The 18223-nt window shown below is 46.6% G+C and overlaps 1 protein-coding gene across 2 annotated transcripts in view; it reads left to right on the top strand.

Moving 5' to 3' along the window:
* The first annotated feature begins 14450 nt into the window (after window positions 1–14450).
* LOC135521816 (ADAMTS-like protein 4) overlaps window positions 14451–18223 on the top strand; it is a 112916-nt gene continuing 109143 nt past the window's right edge. For both annotated transcript variants that reach the window (XM_064947561.1, XM_064947560.1), the window contains exons 1-2: window positions 14451–14889; window positions 16377–16440. In XM_064947561.1, coding sequence (XP_064803633.1) covers window positions 14867–14889; window positions 16377–16440 — 87 coding nt within the window. In that variant the 5' untranslated portion in view covers window positions 14451–14866. The remainder of the gene's footprint in view (window positions 14890–16376; window positions 16441–18223) is intronic.

The following is an 18223-nucleotide window of genomic DNA, read 5'->3' as shown; positions in this document are numbered from 1 at the left end:
AAGACTATAGGAGGATGAAATGAAATAATTTGTTTAGGGGGTTGTTTATTTTATTTATATATAATGTATATGTGTGTCTATATATATATATATAGTAGGTAGCTTACAAGTTCAGACAGGTACATAAATGACCCAGGATGCATTCCAAATGGCACCCTATTCCATTTGACATGTCCCAAATGGCACCCTATTCCATTTGACATGTCCCAAATGGCACCCTATTCCATTGACCTGTCCCAAATGGCACCCTGTTCCCTTTGACCTGTCCCTAATTGCACCATATTAACTCCTGCGTGTCCCAAATGGCACCATATTCCCATTTTGACCTGTCCCAAATGGCACCCTATTCCCTTTGACCTGTCCCGAATTGCACCATATTAACTCTTGCGTGTCCCAAATGGCACCATATTCCCATTTTGACATGTCCGAAATGGCACCCTATTCCCTTTGTTCAGTCCCAAATGGCACCCTATTCCCTATGTAGTTCACAGCCCTGTGGGTTCTGGTCTAAAGTAGTAAACTAGAAAGGGAATAGGGTGCCATATGGAACACACTCCAGTTTCAGGTCATCCTTTCTGTGGGAAGGGGGCCGGGAGGCAGGGTGACCGTGACCAGAGGAAGTCGAACAGAACGGTGGTGTGACGTCCTCATGGTGGTACTGTTCTGTTCTGCTGGTATCACTGAGAACCTGTCAGACACTGATTGGTGGGACGTGGACCTGAAATAGACCCCTGTGCCTGGACTCCCTTTCCCCTGCACCTCCTGTAAAAATAACTTTCCTGTATGTGTGTGTATGTTTAACTATCCTTGTGAGCACCAGAAGTCCTCGCAAGGATAGTAAAACAAGGAAAATGTATTTTGCCGGTCCCCATTTTACTAGCCTCCTGAGGAAAAATACTATTTTTGGCTTAGGGGTTATAATTAGGGATAGAATTAAGGTTCATGTTAGATTTAGGGTTAGGATTTTGGATGGGAATCAATTCTTTGGTCCTCACGGGGATAGCAATGCAATAGTGTGTGTGTGAGAGGGAGAGAAAGAGTTTGCTGCCAGGTGGCTGAGAGTCCAGCCACTGAAAACAATAACAGGAGGTCTGTTGGCCTTTGCAGCAAACAGTGACAACAACCTAGCAGTGTAGAGCCCTCGCTCTCTCCTCTCTCTCGCTGGGCGTGTGGGTTGGCTGGTAATGTTTGGATAGGGGCAAGCCAATTAGTGAAGGAAATATTATTATTTCTGACGGGGGTGTGTGGTGGACGGAAGACACACAAACACTTAGTTGGGGCGATGTAGCTCACTGTTACACACTCCAGTTGCCCAGCTTCAGTCCCTTTGAATGAATTCCTTATTGAGAAACAGACTGGGGATATAAATTAGCTGTAAGGATTCCTCTGGATATACTCCAAACCATGGGCCCACCCACACTGATCACGAGACACACACACATAGAAGCCCCCCCCCCCCCCATATTTCCCAACTTCTGTCCAGATGTGGTCGTTGAGGTTTTCTAAAGTCTTTATTTGATCCAGTCGTCTCTCCCAGTCAGGTGGCCGTCTCTCCCAGTCAGGTGGCCGTCTCTCCCAGTCAGGTGGCCGTCTCTCCCAGTCAGGTGGCCGTCTCTCCCAGTCAGGTGGCCGTCTCTCCCAGTCAGGTGGCCGTCTCTCCCAGTCAGGTGGCCGTCTCTCCCAGTCAGGTGGCCGTCTCTCCCAGTCAGGTGGCCGTCTCTCCCAGTCAGGTGGCCGTCTCTCCCAGTCAGGTGGCCGTCTCTCCAATCCTCTTGTGTGGACTTCACACCTCTCACTGGAGCTGTTTACATCTGGCCCTGCATATACAGTGCCTTGCAAAAGTATTCACCCCCCTTGGCATCACCCCCCTTCTTTCCTATTTTGTTGCATTTATAACCTGTAATTTAAATGTTTTTATTTGGATTTCATGTAATGGACATACACAAAATATTCCAAATTGGTGAAGTGAAATGAAAAAAATAACTTCTTAAAAAAAAAAAAATTGAACACGGAAAAGTGGTGTGTGCATATGTATTCACCCCCTTTGCTATGAAGCCCCTAAATAAGATCTGGTGCAACCAATTACCTTCAGAAGTCACACAATTAGTTAAATAAAGTCCACCTGTATGCAATCTAAGTGTCACATGATCTGTCACATGATCTCAGTATACATACACCTGTTCTGAAAGGCCCCAGAGTCTGCAACACCACTAAGCAAGGGGTGAAAAATTCCAGGGAGGTGGTCGAATACTTTCGCAAGCCACTGTAGCCAGTAATGGATGCACCCTCACACACAAACACACATGATCTGTGAAGGTTTCATGCCCGTGGAGGCACACACACAACCCAATGAAAGTGCCAGGTCTGGAGAGGCCCTGCATATAGCCAGTAATGGATGCACCCTCACACACACCTCGGTACAGTAAGGTACAGTTCTAGCTCTGGCTTCACTTTGCTCTCAAATATGTCTGCTATGTTCAACAACAGACAGCTGACCTGATTTCCTATCCTCTTCTCAGCGGAGAGAGAGAGGAGGAGGAGAGATGGAAAGAAAGAATGATTTGACAGGAGCAAGGATCGAAGTTGAAAAGAGTGTGTGTGTGTGTCCGTCGGCCCGTCTTTCTCTTCTTTCCAACCACCCTGTGAGAGAGGCGTTTGGTTTATTTTCTCTCCCCAGCGTGGTGAGATGATGCCAAGAGGGAGAGCGAGTTCTCTTCTCAGTTCAGAGGAAGGTGAGGAGGCTTGGACTAGTTTAGGAGACGGCGAGAATAAACCTGCTTTCTGCCTCTTTATAAATATTTACTGTATGACTCCTCTCGAAGCAGCTAGCTGGAGGTAAATTCTGGCTTTATGAAAGAGACAGAAAGAGGCAAGTGGAGGGTTAAAGAGCGAGAGAGAGAATGAGAAAGAACTGGAGAATGAGAGAAAAGAGAGGCCATCGGTTTAGAATTCTGCTGTGTGAGCTGGTGCCAACCTGTGTGGAAACCCCTCGTGTTCTGATATCCGATATTTCTCATGTCGCTATCCAAATCACACTCGTGGCTGGAGACACTGGAGATTTATGTGGCGATCAGAGGGACAGAATAGTGAGAAGACAAAATAACACAGACCTGCACAAATAACACACTTGCGCCTGCATATTTAACCTTTGACATAACATAACTACATTTGTTGGGGGTAAAAACAGGAGCAAGTTATCAGTGTGTGTACAAGTGCTTGTATGTATGCTACAGAATATATAAGGTGGAAATGTGTGACATCGACCAAAAGAGGGATAACATTTTTGAGAAGGGGAGGAAGGGGGATAGAACAGAGAAAGTGGGGAACAGTTTTGGAGACCGATCTGACTGGTGGTCTGTCAACGCTTCACAGTGAACTTCCCACTATGTCCTTCTAGCCAACCGAACCACTTTTTTTGTCTTTATTTAACTAGGCAAGTCAGTTAAGAACAAATTCTTATTTTCAATGACGGCCTAGGAACAGTGGGTTAACTGCCTGTTCAGGGGCAAAACGACAGATTTATACCTTGTCAGCTCGGGGATTTGAACTTGCAACCTTTCGGTTACTAGTCCAACGCTATAACCTCTAGGCTACCCTGCCGCCCCAAATGTCCTAGCCCAACCAAACCACATCCGAATGTCCTAGCCCAACCAAACCACATCAGAATGTCCTAGCCCGACCAAACCACATCAGAATGTCCTAGCCCGACCAAACCACATCAGAATGTCCTAGCCCGACCAAACCACAACAGAATGACCGAGCCCAACCAAACCACATTAGAATGTCCTTCTATGCTTCATATGCCTGGTTAAAATGTATGATATTATACATTCTCAAAGTGTTATGATGTAACCTAACGTAACATATCATACTAAATTAAGTGTCACAGAATAATGTGAATTGTTTGAGACCACATTGCATTTTCACATGCATTGTCTAGACAAACATTCTGATGTATTGAAGATCTTTGTTGTTGAGGTTGTTGACTCAGTACAGTGTCGGTGCAGCATGTTTATCACTTGACCACTAAGCCAAGATGATACAGCAATATATTCCAATCCTTAACATGAAGTTCTCCCAATCCATCTCAGAACCATTCTTGTGAGGACAGTTGTAGAAGCTTAATTTGACCACTCTTTTGTTGCTGAGATTTTTTTTTTTTACCTGTATTTATTAACTAGGCAAGTCAGTTAAAAACAAATTCTTATTTTCAATGACTGCCTAGGAACAGTGGGTTAACTGCCTTGTTCAGGAACAGAACGACAAAACCCTGAGCAGCTCAGGGATTTGATCTTGCAACCTTTTGGTTACTTGTCTGACGCGCTAACCACTAGGCTATGCAGCCGCCCCAAATGCAGATCAGCTTTGTGATTTACATAAATTCCCTGAGAGCCCACACTAACACACAGTATTGTATATATCAGTATTGAACTTTTCATGTAGTCCACTTTTGGCCAGCTGATCAAGCAACATTATGCACTAAACTGTGACAATATAGGTCAAATTAAGATCCTACACATGTAGCTGTGTTTTGAGTCTTCCCATGCAAACTCCGCTTGGTGGGTGTGAGAGTTAATGTGGAGTTAATGTGTTAATGTGGAGACAGACAGAGAGAGTGGAACCGCAAGAGGCTGCTGAGTGGAGGACAGCTCATAATGATGTCTGGAACAGAGCCAATTAAATGGTATCAAACACATGTATTTTATACCATTCCACCGATTCTGCTCCAGCCATTTAACACGAGCCCGTCCTCCCCAATTAAGATGCCACCAACTTCCTGTGATAGACACTATCTCCCCTCCTAGCCTTCTCTCACCTGCCAAAAGACCACCCATTCTATTGGCCACCTCACTTATTGTCCAACTACCCTCCCTCCCTCCCTCCCTCCCTCCCTCCCTCCCTCCCTCCCTCCCTCCCTCCCTCCCCTCCCTCCCTCCCTCCCTCCCTCCCTCCCTCCCTCCCTCCCTCCCTCCCTCCCTCCCTCCCTCCCTCCCTCTCCTTCAGTTCAGACTCAGCTATTCTTTCCTTTACCTCTTTTCCCACTCTGTTAAGAATACACAGTCCTCCTCTTTGATCCATCTATAAGATGACTCTGGAATGGAACAAATATTGACTCCATCTGACCCAGACAAATCCCTCCCTCCTCCCTCCTTCCATTTCCAGCTCTTTCAATTCAATTCAAGGGGCTTGGCATGGGAAACATATGTTAACATTGCCAAAACAAGTGAAGTCGATAATATACAAAAGTGAAATAAACTATCAAAATTAACAGTAAACATTAAACTCACAGAAGTCTCTCTCTCTCTCTCTCTCTCTCTCAATTCAATTCAAGGGGCTTTATTGGCATGGGAAACATGTGTTTCAAGGGAATATCAAGTGAACTGGATAAACAAAAGTGAAATAAACAATCAAAAGTGAACAGTAAATATTCCAAGAGAACAAAGACATTTCAAATATCATATTATGCAGTAGCGTGCCGTGGTTCTGGGGCCTGGGCCTTCAGTGAAGTCCTACACGGTCCCACCCGAATTAATCCACCTCTTATTACCATCATTATGATGCCATGGCTCTAGACACTATACATTTAGACAGAAACGTTGCATCACCTTGAAATTGACATTTTTATTCAGAGAATTGCAGGGGAAGAGTACAATACCTTTTCATTGTGCAGCTTCGTTGCCCTGCGCGCTTGTTCGTTGAGCTGTAGATCCACTCGGGTGTCCCCAAAAGTTTTCAAAAGCACCATTGTTTGTAAGTGCCCAGCCGTACTTTGGTGTCTCGTTGCTGCCTTGGTTAGACAACTCAGGTTTGCAAAGCCAGTGTGGCTCCAAACACCAAATCGATCACTTGCAAATAATAGGCATTCCCAGCAGTACAGTTTGCAGTGCTTCTCGGAGCCTGTCTTTGTAGCGTCGGCTTTGTAGCGTCGGCGTCTACCTCTCCTGACAATGTCTAACTTTTCTTGAAAAGTTTGTCTTGAGAATGGCGTTATAATTATATCCTCGACCAAATCGATATCATCTCCTTCCGCCATTGTGGGTTGAAAAAACAGTTTAGTAGTACGTGAATTAATTTGTTGATCAATTTCAGTTTCCTAGTTCTGAGACCTGCCTATATAGGACCTGCCTCTCAATATTGGTTTTCCAATCAAAAGACGTGCAGGCACTACGCCTGCTAGCTGGCTCCTGTGTAACACTGGAGCCAGCCAGCAGGCGTACAATAGCCAACTCTAAAGCTGATTGGTTGACACTAAATTTTAATTTCCATTCACTTTAAGCTACAAGCGCCCGCACTGTTGATTCTGAAGGCCTGAGGGCAGAATATAGACCCCTGGCAACACATGATGGCTGAATATGATTGGATAAAATATCTAACATAAAGACCAGCCCTCCAAATCTCAACCTGGGGCTGGAAGCAGTGCAACCAAGAGGAACGCTATGAAATGAAGAGTGTAACTCTTACTCTGGGGAATAATTTAATACATATTTGTGGGAAAATATATTTAAAAAATATATATATTCTGATGATGTTTAGGCCAGCAGAGAAGGCCTTGCTGGCCCTGACGGCCCACCACTGATATTATGTATATATATGGTGTTGTAGCAATGTGCAAATAGTTAAAGTACAAAAGGGAAAATAAATAAATATGGGTTGTATTTACAATGGTGTTTGTTCTTCACTGGTTGCTCTTTTCTTGTTTCAACAGGTCACAAATCTTGCTGCTGTAATGGCACACGATGGTATTTCATCCAATAGATATGGGAATTAATCAAAATTGGATTTGTAATCTGAGGGAAATATACATCTCTAATATGGTCATACATTTGGCAGGAGGTTAGGAAATGCAGCTCAGTTTCCACCTCATTTTGTGGGCAGTGTGCACATAGGCAAACCTGGCTCTCAAGAGAAGACAGGCTATGGCGACCATTCTCAATATCAAGGCTATGTTCACTGAGTCTGTACATAGTCAAAGCTTTCCTTAAGGTTGGGTCAGGTATTCTGCCACTGTGTACTCTCTGTTTAGCACCAAATAGCATTCTAGTTTGCTCAGTTTTTTGTTAATTCTTTCCAATGTGTCAAGTGATTATCTTTTTGTTTTCTCATGATTTGGTTGGGTCTAATTGTGTTGCTGTCCTGGGGCACTGTGGGGTCTGTTTGTGTTTCTGAACAGAGCCCCAGGACCAGCTTGGGAGTCTTCACCAGGTTCATCTTTCTGTAGGTGATGACTTTGTTAAAGAAGGTTTGGTAATGGCTTCCTTTTAGGTGGTTGTAGAATTTAACAGCTCTTTTCTGGATTTTGATAATTAGCAGGTATTGGCCTAATTCTGCTCTGCATGCATTATTTGGTGTTTTACGTTGTACACTGAGGATATTTTTGCAGAATTCTACATGCAATGTCTCAAATTGGTGTTTTTCCCATTTTGTGAAATCTTGTTTGGTGAGCGGACCCCAGACCTCACAACCATGAAGGGCAATGGGTTCTCTAAATGATTCAAGTATTTTTTGCCAGATCCTAGTGGTATGTCAAATTTGATTTTCCTTTTGATGGCATAGAAGGCTCTTTCTCGCTCTGTCATTCATTCTTTCTCTACCCCCTCTTTGTCACTGTCTCCCCCTCTATTTTTTTACCCCTTTCTGCCTCCACCCTCTCGCCCTCTAATGTTGGGCCCCTTTCTCTCTCTAATTCATTACCCCTTCTCTGTGTGTGTAGTGTAGTATTAGGTCAGCCTTCCCCTGGGTAAAGGTTTATATAAGACTCTCCATGCCTGTTGATATGGCTGCCAGTCTAGACCCCGAGCCCCCCCCCCCTCTCTCAACTCAACAGGCTTTATTGACTTGGGAAACATGTTTACATTGCCAAAGCAGGTGAAATAGATCATTAACAAAAGTGAAATAAACAGTAAAAAATGTACAGTAAACATTATTCTCAAATCAAATCAAATCGAATTTTATTTGTCACATGCACATGGTTGGCAGATGTTAATGCGAGTGTAGCGAAATGCTTGTGCTTCTAGTTCCGACAATGCAGTAATAACCAACAAGTAATCTAACTAACAATTCCTAAACTACTGTCTTATACACAGTGTAAGGGGACAAAGAATATGTACATAAGGATATATGAATGAGTGATGGTACAGAGCAGCATAGGCAAGATACAGTAGATGGTATTGAATACAGTATATACATATGAGATGAGTATGTAAACAAAGTGGCATAGTTAAAGTGGCTAGTGATACATGTATTACATAAGGATGCAGTCGATGATATAGAGTACAGTATATACGTATGCATATGAGATGAATAATGTAGGGTAAGTAACATTATATAAGGTAGCATTGTTTAAAGTGGCTAGTGATATATTTACATCATTTCCCATCAATTCCCATTATTAAAGTGGCTGGAGTTGAGTCAGTGTCAGTGTGTTGGCAGCAGCCACTCAATGTTAGTGGTGGCTGTTTAACAGTCTGATGGCCTTACATTTACATTTAAGTCATTTAGCAGACGCTCTTATCCAGAGCGACTTACAAATTGGTGAATTCACCTTCTGACATCCAGTGGAACAGCCACTTTACAATAGTGCATCTAAATCATTTAAGGGGGGGTGAGAAGGATTACTTATCCTATCCTAGGTATTCCTTGAAGAGGTGGGGTTTCAGGTGTCTCCGGAAGGTGGTGATTGACTCTGCTGTCCTGGCGTCGTGAGGGAGTTTGTTCCACCATTGGGGGCCAGAGCAGCGAACAGTTTTGACTGGGCTGAGCGGGAACTGTACTTCCTCAGTGGTAGGGAGGCGAGCAGGCCAGAGGTGGATGAACGCAGTGCCCTTGTTTGGGTGTAGGGCCTGATCAGAGCCTGGAGGTACTGCGGTGCCGTTCCCCTCACAGCTCCGTAGGCAAGCACCATGGTCTTGTAGCGGATGCGAGCTTCAACTGGAAGCCAGTGGAGAGAGCGGAGGAGCGGGGTGACGTGAGAGAACTTGGGAAGGTTGAACACCAGACGTGCTGCGGCATTCTGGATGAGTTGTAGCGGTTTAATGGCACAGGCAGGGAGCCCAGCCAACAGCGAGTTGCAGTAATCCAGACGGGAGATGACAAGTGCCTGGATTAGGACCTGCGCCGCTTCCTGTGTGAGGCAGGGTCGTACTCTGCGGATGTTGTAGAGCATGAACCTACAGGAACGGGCCACCGCCATGATGTTTGTTGAGAACGACAGGGTGTTGTCCAGGATCACGCCAAGGTTCTTAGCGCTCTGGGAGGAGGACACAATGGAGTTGTCAACCGTGATGGCGAGATCATGGAACGGGCAGTCCTTCCCCGGGAGGAAGAAAGCTCCGTCTTGCCGAGGTTCAGCTTGAGGTGGTGATCCGTCATCCACACTGATATGTCTGCCAGACATGCAGAGATGCGATTCGCCACCTGGTCATCAGAAGGGGGAAAGGAGAAGATTAATTGTGTGTCGTCTGCATAGCAATGATAGGAGAGACCATGTGAGGTTATGACAGAGCCAAGTGACTTGGTGTATAGCGAGAACAGGAGAGGGCCTAGAACAGAGCCCTGGGGGACACCAGTGGTGAGAGCGCGTGGTGAGGAGACAGATTCTCGCCACGCCACCTGGTAGGAGCGACCTGTCAGGTAGGACGCAATCCAAGCGTGGGCCGCGCCGGAGATGCCCAACTCGGAGAGGGTGGAGAGGAGGATCTGATGGTTCACAGTATCGAAGGCAGCCGATAGGTCTAGAAGGATGAGAGCAGAGGAGAGAGAGTTAGCTTTAGCAGTGCGGAGCGCCTCCGTGATACAGAGAAGAGCAGTCTCAGTTGAATGACTAGTCTTGAAACCTGACTGATTTGGATCAAGAAGGTCATTCTGAGAGAGATAGCGGGAGAGCTGGCCAAGGACGGCACGTTCAAGAGTTTTGGAGAGAAAAGAAAGAAGGGATACTGGTCTGTAGTTGTTGACATCGGAGGGATCGAGTGTAGGTTTTTTCAGAAGGGGTGCAACTCTCGCTCTCTTGAAGACGGAAGGGACGTAGCCAGCGGTCAGGGATGAGTTGATGAGCGAGGTGAGGTAAGGGAGAAGTTCTCCGGAAATGGTCTGGAGAAGAGAGGAGGGGATAGGGTCAAGCGGGCAGGTTGTTGGGCGGCCGGCCGTCACAAGAAGCGAGATTTCATCTGGGAGAGAGGGGAGAAAGAGGTCAGAGCACAGGGTAGGGCAGTGTGAGCAGAACCAGCGGTGTCGTTTGACATAGCAAACGAGGATCGGATGTTGTCGACCTTCTTTTCAAAATGGTTGACGAAGTCATCTGCAGAGAGGGAGGAGGGGGGGAGGGGGAGGAGGATTCAGGAGGGAGGAGAAGGTGGCAAAGAGCTTCCTAGGGTTAGAGGCAGATGCTTGGAATTTAGAGTGGTAGAAAGTGGCTTTAGCAGCAGAGACAGAGGAGGAAAATGTAGAGAGGAGGGAGTGAAAGGATGCCAGGTCCGCAGGGAGGCGAGTTTCCCTCCATTTCCGCTCGGCTGCCCGGAGCTCTGTTCTGTGAGCTCGCAATGAGTCGTCGAGCCACGGAGCGGGAGGGGAGGACCGAGCCGGCCTGGAGGATAGGGGACATAGAGAGTCAAAGGATGCAGAAAGGGAAGAGAGGAGGGTTGAGGAGGCAGAATCAGGAGATAGGTTGGAGAAGGTATGAGCAGAGGGAAGAGATGATAGGATGGAAGAGGAGAGAGTAGCGGGGGAGAGAGAGCGAAGGTTGGGACGGCGCGATACCATCCGAGTAGGGGCAGTGTGGAAAGTGTTGGATGAGAGCGAGAGGGAAAAGGATACAAGGTAGTGGTCGGAGACTTGGAGGGGAGTTGCAATGAGGTTAGTGGAAGAACAGCATCTAGTAAAGATGAGGTCGAGCGTATTGCCTGCCTTGTGAGTAGGGGGGAAGGTGAGAGGGTGAGGTCAAAAGAGGAGAGGAGTGGAAAGAAGGAGGCAGAGAGGAATGAGTCAAAGGTAGACGTGGGGAGGTTAAAGTCGCCCAGGACTGTGAGAGGTGAGCCGTCCTCAGGAAAGGAGCTTATCAAGGCATCAAGCTCATTGATGAACTCTCCGAGGGAACCTGGAGGGCGATAAATGATAAGGATGTTAAGCTTGAAAGGGCTGGTAACTGTGACAGCATGGAATTCAAAGGAGGCGATAGACAGATGGGTAAGGGGAGAAAGAGAGAATGACCACTTGAGAGAGATGAGGATCCCGGTGCCACCACCCCGCTGACCAGAAGCTCTCGGGGTGTGCGAGAACACGTGGGCGGACGAAGAGAGAGCAGTAGGAGTAGCAGTGTTATCTGTGGTGATCCATGTTTCCGTCAGTGCCAAGAAGTCGAGGGACTGGAGGGAGGCATAGGCTGAGATGAACTCTGCCTTGTTGGCCGCAGATCGGCAGTTCCAGAGGCTACCGGAGACCTGGAACTCCACGTGGGTCGTGCGCGCTGGGACCACCAGATTAGGGTGGCCGCGGCCACGCGGTGTGGAGCGTTTGTATGGTCTGTGCAGAGAGGAGAGAACAGGGATAGATAGACACATAGTTGACAGGCTACAGAAGAGGCTACGCTAATGCAAAGGAGATTGGAATGACAAGTGGACTACACGTCTCGAATGTTCAGAAAGTTAAGCTTACGTAGCAAGAAACTTATTGACTAAAATGATTGAAATGATACAGTACTGCTGGAGTAGGCTAGCTGGCAGTGGCTGCGTTGTTGACTTTGTAGGCTAGCTGGCAGTGGCTGCGATGTTGACACTACACTAATCAAGTCGTTCCGTCGAGTGTAATAGTTTCTACAGTGCTGCTATTGAGATAGAAGCTGTTTTTCAGTCTCTCGGTCCCAGCTTTGATGCACCTGTACTGACCTCGCCTTCTGGATGATAGCAGGGTGAACAGGCAGTGGCTTGGGTGGTTGATGTCCTTGATGATCTTTATGGCCTTCCTGTAACACCGGGTGGTGTAGGTGTCCTGGAGGGCAGGTAGTTTGCCCCCGGTGATGCATTGTGCAGACCTCACTACCCTCTGGAGAGCCTTACGGTTGAGGGCGGAGCAGTTGCCGTACCAGGCGGTGGTACAGCCCGCCAGGATGCTCTCGATTGTGCATCTGTAGAAGTTTGTGAGTGCTTTTGGTGACAAGCCGAATTTCTTCAGCCTCCTGAGGTTGAAGAGGCGCTGCTGCGCCTTCTTCACGATGCTGTCTGTGTGAGTGGACCAATTCAGTTTGTCTGTGATGTGTATGCCGAGGAACTTAAAACTTGCTACTCTCTCCACTACTGTTCCATCGATGTGGATAGGGGGGTGTTCCCTCTGCTGTTTCCTGAAGTCCACAATCATCTCCTTAGTTTTGTTGACGTTGAGTGTGAGGTTATTTTCCTGTCACCACACTCCGAGGGCCCTCACCTCCTCCCTGTAGGCCGTCTCGTCGTTGTTGGTAATCAAGCCTACCACTGTTGTGTACTCACAAAAGTTCCAAAGGAATAGAGACATTTCAAATGTCTCTCTCTCTCTCTCTCTCTCTCTCTCTCTCTCTCTCTCTCTCTCTCTCTCTCTCTCTTTCTCTCTCTCTCTCTCTCTCTCTCTTGTTCCCAGAAAGCCTCATTAAACTTAGCACTCTGGCAATGAAAGGGTCAAGGGTATGTGGCCAGAGTAAGAATGCCTGAGGTGTGTAGTGTCTATGTGTGTGGGCTGGTGTGTGAGGTTGCAAAGGGGTGCAGAGGTAGTTAGGTGAGGGGGATTACTGTTCCCCTGGGGTGGAACTGCCCCGGACCACAGTGCTATTACTCACTACAGCCACCCGAGACAAATAACAGATCTACAGTTATACACCACACACACACACACACCCTCTTGTGTGATATGGTGATTGCTTGCTAATCAGGGCTGTGTGGTTGGCTGTGCGTGTCTAACAGGTCCCACTCTGGTTACTGCCTCTGAGATACAGGAAGAGGGATGGAGAGAAATAGAGAAGAGAGAATAATCAAGAGGAATATAGAAAAGGGTGTGGAGAAAGGGTCAGGAGGGTCAAGAGAGAGAGCGAGAACAAGACAGCGATGGAGAAGGGCACACAGCACTGGAGAGATTACCATGGTGACCACACAAACACAACCTGTTGTTACGCTTTGATAATAGATCAGTTCTGTTGAGTATCAATACGACAGCAGGTCTTTCACACACTCTCTAATACAGTGTAGTTAGTATTACAGTATAGGCTACATCCTGTGATACTGTGTGTGTGTGTGTGTGTGTGTGTGTGTGTGTGTGTGTGTGTGTGTGTGTGTGTGTGTGTGTGTGTGTGTGTGTGTGTGTGTGTGTGTGTGTGTGTGTGTTTATTCTCATCATTTCATACAACAGAATGTTAGTGTGACAGATGTAATCATAAGCCAGTTGTATAACGTGGTTCAGGCTTTAGATTGGTTTAGACCAGTGTTTGATGTAGCTAATCTCCATCACCATCTCTGTACTGTAGTCATGTTGTGTTTCTGCTGGCCAAGAAAAGCACACTGTCCTCTGAGACCAGTAGCTCTGTGTTAGATCATACATACCCATACACACATCTCTCTCTCTCCCCCTCTCTCTCTCCCGCTCTCTCGCTCTCTCGCTCTCTCTCTCTCTCTCTCTCTCTCTCTCTCTCTCTCTCTCTCTCTCTCTCTCTCTCTCTAGTGTTTAACTCATAAACCTGTGGCAAACGCAGCCGGAGGCAGTGACTATTCACTCAGGCCAGTCTTATCGGTGTTTGCAGACAACAAATAATGTCACTAAATTTAGTGCCGCGCCAGTTCCAGTTATGCTTTTGACCCGAAAATCATCGCCACCCCTCTGCTCCTCAACCGCTCCCCAACCACTCTCTCTCTGATGTGGTAGCGCGCGCGCTGTTCTTTGGGTCCACTTGTATTATCGCCCCTCCAGATTTGGAACGCTAGGCGGGCAATGGCTTCCCTCGGGAACGCTCGCGCGCTGTACCATGTCGCTTCTATTCCTGATTGAACCGGTTATAAAAACGGGTTGGGACCGATGCCTGTCAATAACAAACACATCAGAACTAAAACATCCACAAAGACGGACATTTCAGAAGTTAATAACAATAAACTATGCGGGTGTGTCTGTTTGGCCTGTCGACTATTCTCATAAGACATTTGCATGATTGATACAGTTCTGTGGAAGGATGTTTTATATTCGATGTTGTAAAACAATAGTCTTGTAATTGTTTTAATTTAATTTATTGGCTCTAAAACAATAAGGGAGTTGCGTGCGCGCCATGGGGTGCTACTGTCAGCGCTGCCAACTGTGAGCTCCATGAGCAGTTGTCAGTCAACAAAGAGTTGATGATTATTAGTGATCAGAACAAGTCTGTACAATAGAACATTCTTATAGAGGGTTGTTGTGCAACTCAGAAAGCGGCTCTCAGTTACTCAATTATAGATTAGTCAGAGTGGTGCCCGCAGTTTGGTGTGTGCGTGTGTGATATGGAAGGGAGAGAGAGAGTTGTGTAATCTGTCCATTTTGTATCGCTCCTTTTCTCCCCTTCAGGCCCCCCGGCTGCCAGACGTCACACCAGTTTAAAACAAGGACAAAAAAGTTGTCGGGTGAACGAAGAAAAAAAACTGAAACCCTTCCCCGATCCGAATCCAGGGAGGAGTGAGTGAGTGTGACAGAACAAGGGGGACCGAGAGAGAGAGAGAGAGAGCACGCGAAGGAACCTTCTCTCACAACCACACAGAAGACACAGCGGTTGTTCTGACTATCACCGAAAGGAACGGATAATAACTCACCCCGGGAATCAACAAAAACACATATACGGTGGTCAGAAAGTCGTTACCGGGGGGAAATACTTCAGGGCGAGACCACGGAGAGAATGCGTCTCACGTTTCTGTACAGGTAAATTGGGGGGACTCTACTGACCGACAACCTGCTCCACGCTTTCATGTGTGCGAAAGCTTTCTAACCAAATTTTATTTCAGTGGCGATGTAGCCTACAGTAAGTGTAGTAGTGTACAGTAAGTATATGTTATCTATACGCATTTCAAACTGTTGAAAAGTCAACCGTTGTGAATAAAGATCCTGTGTGTGCTATAGCATATAGGTGAAGCGTACACGCACATGTGTTGCGTTGCATCGGCACGATATGTAGAAGGAATTTTCCCTCGGGCTGGGGTTGAGGTTAAAACTCACTGTCTGGGCAGATTTTGTAACAGTTCCCACTCTCCCTTCCTGTCCACCTTCTCTCGCTCTCCGTTTTTATTCTACAATGTGCCACTGTAAAGAGAAACGTGGACGCGGGTAGGGGGTCGTTAGTTCAGGCTGAGCGGATCTGTTGTGTCAGGCTGTGCGGGACCTTTGTCTGTGGTTTTGGTATAATTGTTTAGTCTAGTGTGGGCCTGGGGACTGTGGGGAGGGTTTCAGTCGGAGGGGAGACGGCGGCGGTACACACATTGGAGAAACTGCACTAGTCACAGCGGTCACATGTGGCCTGCGGATTTGTGATTGCGGTGATGTTATGGGATTGTGGTGTGTCTTCACAGTTCACACAATAATTGTTTTGGTGGATCTCAAATCATCTACTTTAGCCCAGTGCTCATGCGTCCACGTCCTGAGTTTGTAGCTATATAAAATCACTTTAAAGGAACCTATAATCATGTGGCCAATATAAACCAAAGCCGGAGGTCCCTCTCTCCAAGCCTCAAACTATTAAAACAAGTGTACATGATTATTTGGGATTGCGAGTGATTGCGTTTGGATGTGGGTTTGTGTGTTTAAAAGCCACAGGGTGTGGACAGGTGGGAGGAAAAACACGGCTGATGTTTGGACACATTAGTTTGTTTGTACCTTCTCGGCACGGTCAGATTGATTGAGATGTATGCCGCTGAACCGCTGCTGAACCGCCAGGTCAAATTAACAGTTATTCCTGAATTCACACGCGGCGCCGGGAAAAAACGACGCATGGTGTGCACCTCTAACATAGCAAGGTCTGGAACATTCGAAAGAATGCCAACTGAACTGCTGAGAGTTAGTTTTACAGTATGTCCTATAATGAAAGAAAACACATTATGCACGGTGCTTTTACTCATGATAGAACGTTTATTAAACAGCTACTAGACAGGCTCTGGACTGTAAGGGAAAGAGAAGTATGTGTTGACTATTAAATGATATAGTTTATGAAGCCACTGAGGCATTTTGATAGTCTTAGGATATGAGGATACACAGTGCATCCCCATAATACATCCTCTGTAAGGAAAGTCATCATATCTGGTTCTGTTTACTAAACCCCTCTTCACTCTTCCTCTCTATCCCCTCATTGTTTTATCTCCTCTCTCTCTCTCTCTCTCTCTCTCTCTCTCTCTCTCTCTTCACTCCCCCTCTCTCAGGGTTTATGTGCTGTGTTGTTTTGTGGCAGTCACATCCTCTCTGACCAAGGCTGAGAAGAAAAAGGTGAGCAGTGGTTTTACCATAGTGATGGTGATTTGAGGCGATTAGTGTCTGTAATCATAGTTTAGGGTTCATGTTCATTGATGAACATTTGAACATCTTGGCCATGTTCTGTTATAATCTCCACCCAGCACACCCCTCATAGCCTGGTTCCTCTCTAGGTTTCTTCCTAGGTTTTGGCCTTTCTAGGGAGTTTTTCCTAGTCAACGTGCTTCAACACCTGCATTGCTTGCTGTTTGGGGTTTCAGGCTAGGTTTCTGTACAGCACTTTGAGATATCAGCTGATGTACGAAGGGCTATATAAATTGATTTGATTTGATTTGGTGGATCAACCCATGAAAGCCTGCAGTGAGTGGTGCACCATCTCACTGTGTGAGCACCAGTGGTCAGAACGGGCCCGGGTCAGTGGTCGTGAGTCAGTAATGGTCTCGGCTCTGTGGCAGCTGTGTTTTTGTGATGTCACTCATTACCGAAGTCCCCTGGTGGTGGAGTGGTCCCCTGACACAGAGACAGAGACAGGTGTGGCCGTTATTTGACCTATTGTAGCCCTGGACATGCTCAGAAATAGAACACACACACACACACAATGTCCATACACCTACTATTACATACACATACAGGCATGTACGCTCTTTCTCTCAGAGTGGTCGTGCACAGACTCATGTTTTGGTTTTTGCTGAATGGAAACTTTTGTTCAGGTCTCTCTCTAGCTGTTCTGCCAACCAGGCACAAACACACGCGCACACACACAGCTCTGAGTTATGAAATGAAAAACATTTAAACAGATCCACAGAGGAACACATCAAAGCCTTGCCTATTACACACACAGAGCACTGGGTTCAGCATGCCAGGCCAGAGCTGGATGTGCCACAGCACTTCCACAAGGCATCCATCCATATTCCACAAGGTTGATGATTTTATTCCTCAGTTCATAAAACTGCTTTAAAGCTACTGCCAGCATAAGTGAACTTAGCTCAGACGTCTTCTATTTCCTAGCCTGCTGAACAACATCTAGGGATTCTGGCACTGAAACTTTGACACCAATTGAAGGCAGATTTGCTCAGGCAGTGGCCAACAGAACTAGAGAGGCCTGTCTAGGAAACACTTGTTACATGTTTACTACATGTTTATCCAACCAGCTCTCACAGTCTCACTTCAGAATTAGACGTTCATCCATGTTTCTCAAACGTCAAACTTCAAAGATGTTCCAAACATCACATTTTAAAGTGTTTAAGGGTAAGTTTAGACATTTATCTGTATTTTTAAAATGTTTTGTTAACCCATCCTCCACCCCTCTTAGAAAGACAAAACATATATATATATATATATTCCACCTATCACTATAGACCTCAGCTCTTTAATCCCGCCCCTCAGCCACTCTCAGCCCATCCCACCTACCACCATAGACCTCAGCTCTTTAATCCCACCCCTCAGCTACTCTCAGCCCATCCCACCCATCACTATATACCTCAGCTCTTTAATCCCACCCCTCAGCCATTCTCAGCCCATCCCACCTATCACCATAGACCTCAGCTCTTTAATCACACCCCTCAGACACTCTCAGCCCATCCCACCTATCGCTATAGACCTCAGCTCTTTAATCCAGACACTCTCAGCCCATCCCACCTATCACTATAGACCTCAGCTCTTTAATCCCGCCGCCTAGCCACTCTCAGCCCATCCCACCTATCACCATAGACCTCAGCTCTTTAATCACACCCCTCAGACACTCTCAGCCCATCCCACCTATCACCATAGACCTCAGCTCTTTAATCCCGCCGCTCAG

Source organism: Oncorhynchus masou, chromosome 30 (assembly GCF_036934945.1).
Source record: "Oncorhynchus masou masou isolate Uvic2021 chromosome 30, UVic_Omas_1.1, whole genome shotgun sequence".
NCBI classification, from domain to species: domain Eukaryota; kingdom Metazoa; phylum Chordata; class Actinopteri; order Salmoniformes; family Salmonidae; genus Oncorhynchus; species Oncorhynchus masou.
This window is presented reverse-complemented; position numbering and strand designations above follow the sequence as displayed.